The 3,846-nt window shown below is 42.0% G+C and overlaps 1 protein-coding gene across 1 annotated transcript; it reads left to right on the forward strand.

Moving 5' to 3' along the window:
* The first annotated feature begins 1,292 nt into the window (after positions 1-1,292).
* Positions 1,293-3,412, forward strand: LOC123411829 (pathogenesis-related protein 1-like). Its single transcript, XM_045104782.1, has 2 exons — positions 1,293-1,819; positions 3,166-3,412. Exons 1-2 carry the CDS (start codon positions 1,387-1,389, stop codon positions 3,246-3,248), a joined length of 516 nt encoding a protein of 171 aa, XP_044960717.1. The 5' UTR covers positions 1,293-1,386; the 3' UTR covers positions 3,249-3,412.
* Positions 3,413-3,846: the final 434 nt, after the last annotated feature.

Here is a 3,846-nt window from a genome sequence, read left to right on the forward strand (position 1 = left end):
ATATAAATGCGACTGATATTACCTTGGAAAAAAGCGTGTAGGACAAAGTATTGCACATTTTGTTTTCATAGTTGGCTAGCATTTTGGATGTTTCTGCATATTTTACTGTGGCCAATGTAATCTTTGCATCATCTAGTGCTTGACCCTGGTTAAGTCATGATAAACTCGGGTTTCAAGTTTGGCCGCACATGAGGCCTAGTGTACACTTCCCGAAGAAATAAATAGAAAAATGAGGCCTGGTGACTGGTGTACCTGAGGGGATGAACGGTGCATGTGGCAGAGTGAGTATTTTTGGTGACCTGCCAAACCGAGCTAGCACGTGTTACTAGAAGCTTTGTGAGATATATGATAAAAGTAATATTTTTTATAGCTAACTATTGTACAAGCTAGCTCTAAGGTGGATTATAAGACTGTTTATAGCCAACAGTTGGCTATACTATTAACCATGCTCTAAGTTGAAGAAGAGATATTTTAAGTTTGAGCAACCAGCCCAAATGGATGCTTAATCAAAGGACGATGCTCTGCGTCGGCGCGCCGGCCGGCAAGTTGAAGAAGAGATATTTTGAGTTTGAGCAACCAGCCCAAGTGGATGCTTAATCAAAAGGCGATGCTCTGCGCCGACGCGCCGCCGAAAGATTCGGCCGGCCGCGCGTAGACCGCCCGATTTGCCAGTTGTAGGCGGGCCGCACCATTAGATCTTCATGCAATATTTTTTCTTGATGCAACAAATTTTGACGCTATGCAGTAATTTTCGTCAACGGTTGCAAAAAAAAATTGTAGCAAAAAATATATCTACATGATCGTAGCAAAAAGAAGAAAAAGATGATACGTGGTAGCAAAAGTCAAACATCGATTGTAGCAAATATTTACTTGACGTGTATGCAACTTTTTTAGTAAACGGTTGCAGCAAAAAATGATGCCGGTTGTAACAAAAAATAACACGGCTGTAGCAAAAGTCAAAACGCCGGTTGTAGCAAAAATTCAACAAACTCGAGTTGCAACCAAACGTATATGCAGCTTTTTTACTGCATAAATGTAGTAAATAAAAAAACGCTTGTAGCAAATATAAACGCTGGTTGCAACAAATTTAGACGAGAAAAAAAACTGTATGAAAAACGTTTGTATCAAAATAACACATGGTTGCAGCAAATTAACGAAAAAAACTTGCATACACCTGTCAACGAGGCGCCCGACCGGCCGAATCGTTTACCTTAATCAAAGCCTTTTCTACGTACGTTGATCGGGGCCTATCCAAAGTTAATTAGTAATAATATAAGGCATGCCTGTTAACTCGATCGATATCAAAGCTCGAGGAGGGCCGCAAAATTTATCTGCAACGACACAATCACACAAGTCAGTTACACACCTACAGTAGAGTGTTCGGCCATGGCAACACAGAAGCTAGCCATGGCCGTGGCCATCTCCGCCGCGGTCCTGGCCGTCGCCCTCGCCCAGAACTCCCCGGAGGACTACGTCAGGCTCCACAACGCGGTGCGCGGGGCGGCCGGCGCCAGACCGGTGGCGTGGGACGACGAGGTAGCTCGGGAAGCGGGGAAGCGCACCGAGCGCGGCTGCGGGCTCCGTAGTCCGGACGGTGCCCACGATGACGGGGGCCGCCACCACAGGTATGGCGAGAATCTCTCCCGTGGCCCGCCGGAGAAGGCGTGGAACGCCGGCGACGCGTTGGGTGCGTGGACGGCGCCGGCAGCGAGGGAGTACGTTCAGGTCGTGTGGCCGGACTCCACCAAGATCGGCTGTGCCCGGACCGTCTGCGGCCACAGAGATGGCATCTTCATAAGTTGCAACTACGAGCCCGCTGGTAATGATACCATGCAGAAATCATAAACAGATACACAGCTTTTGCTTCCTTTCTTCTTTTTAACATAGTACAGAAACGTAAGCGTTCATATACACGCATACACTCATCTCTATAAATACACACTCGTACATTCAACCCTATGAACACCTTCAAAAGACTGAACCGACATATCATCTTCAGATTTGCAAAGTCATCGCAGGCATCTCAAACGGAAACGTCTTCTTTCACTGAATGCGCATCGTCAAAAATACTGAAATAAATCCAAAAATAAATATGAACATCAGGATTTAAATCATGATGGAACGAGGATACCACAATCCAGCTAACCATCCAACCACGGGTTCTTTTGCTTTTCTTATTACTCTCACTCCATCCATAATATAGTGTGTTTATATTCTTTTGAAAATTCAAACCACATAAACTTTGATCAGGTTTGTAGACAAATACATTTATATCTAAATGTATATCATTAGATTCGGCATAAGATGTAATTTCATATTTTATATATAGGGTACGGTTGATATAAATAGTATTATCTATAAACTTAATCAAAATATATAAAATTTAACTTTTCAAAAATTATATACGCATTATATTATGAAATCGGAGTGAGTATTATTTCCGATTAGACACCAGCTTCTGTGTGGATGCATGTCGGCGACAATCGTACTGTTAGCCTCAATAACACATGACTCATTTACGTTTAGTCACTTTGCGTATAATTTTAAGACATAGTTCTAGGCTTTTATGCCAACCCTGTCCCAAAAGTTAGATAAGAAAAACACAAAGTGTTTGTGTTCGTCTTTGGTTGAAACACCAAATCGACATGAATGGTTTTTATTATGACTTATGAGTCGTAGGAGGATGGAGAAAGGGTAGTTCATGTTTTTTAATGGAGAAGGGCTAGTTCATGTTCTTTCGGACAGAAGAGAGCGCACCGCCGACCTCTTGTGTCAAGAGATGCATGCAGCCCATGTATTAACAATGTAATAGTTCCTACATTATCGTATCAAGTCCTTGAAAATATCACAATAGTATGAATTAAAATGATATAAGTCATGCGTCACATACCCCACTACTAACTTGTCCATATGAGTTGAAATATAACTTATGGTAACATCTCCAAGATGCTCCACCCAGAAACTAAAGTATCCCTCGTCTCGACATGCACATTGTAAACATTTCTTAGACCATTCAAGGAAGCAAATATAAAATAAATATTGTGAAACCAAGTCAAAATTTGTGAAATGGAAATTTTCACATGGTTGATTACAAGTTTTTTTTCTGCGTGCTGGCAAAGTGGCAATTGTGCTAACCAACATTCCTTTGTTCTACTTTTGGTACAGTGAATGAGAACATGAGAAGGGCGGTACTTCCTGCCATGTGCAGGTTCAACGTCAGTCGTTGCTTCAATTGTACCATATGTTAGCCATTGTTCAATGCATATTTGTGTCACCATCTGCCAGTGTACCCTAAAAACCTATAGTTTTTTTTGTGTTGGCCTATTTTCATTATCAACCCTCTGACTGAGATTTGTGTTGCATGGCTAAAGATTTGTTGCTTTAACTCATGCAAAAAGTTGCATACCATGAACTTAAATGGCCTGGGTTTTAAGTGAAGTTCTGGCTCAAGTGACATGAAAAAAGATGTGCAATACTACTTTAGGGTGGTTGCCTCGACAGATTAATGTAAGTGTCACTAGAAGAGAAATAAGCACAGAACTGTTTCTCTGCGTGCTTCTAAGCAATCGACCAAGATTAGTAATTGCGGTCATTTTTTACTTTGGCAAACGAACTAGAGGAAACACGAATTCTAATCAGGTATGCCCTATAAGGTCCATATGATTTTTGCATCAATACACTTTTGAAAAATCTCAAAAAATGCATGGTGCTTGAACATATCAATTAACATACACTAGTGGAGACGGGGCCTTAGCCCCGGCCCGTAAGGGGCTTTAGTCCCGGTTCACCAACCGGGACTAAAGGGGCGGGATTAAAGGCCTAACCTTTAGTCCCGGCCCTGTTACA

This window comes from Hordeum vulgare, chromosome 7H (assembly GCF_904849725.1).
Source record: "Hordeum vulgare subsp. vulgare chromosome 7H, MorexV3_pseudomolecules_assembly, whole genome shotgun sequence".
NCBI classification, from domain to species: Eukaryota; Viridiplantae; Streptophyta; class Magnoliopsida; order Poales; family Poaceae; genus Hordeum; species Hordeum vulgare.

What these genes read in the sequence shown, in the direction of transcription:
- LOC123411829 (XM_045104782.1), top strand. Translation starts at nt 1,387, where the DNA reads ATGGCAACACAGAAGCTAGCCATGGCCGTGGCCATCTCCGCCGCGGTC. An exon ending in TTGCAACTACGAGCCCGCTG is followed by an intron (nt 1,820 to 3,165) that starts GTAATGATACCA and finishes CTTTTGGTACAG; the next exon opens with TGAATGAGAACATGAGAAGG.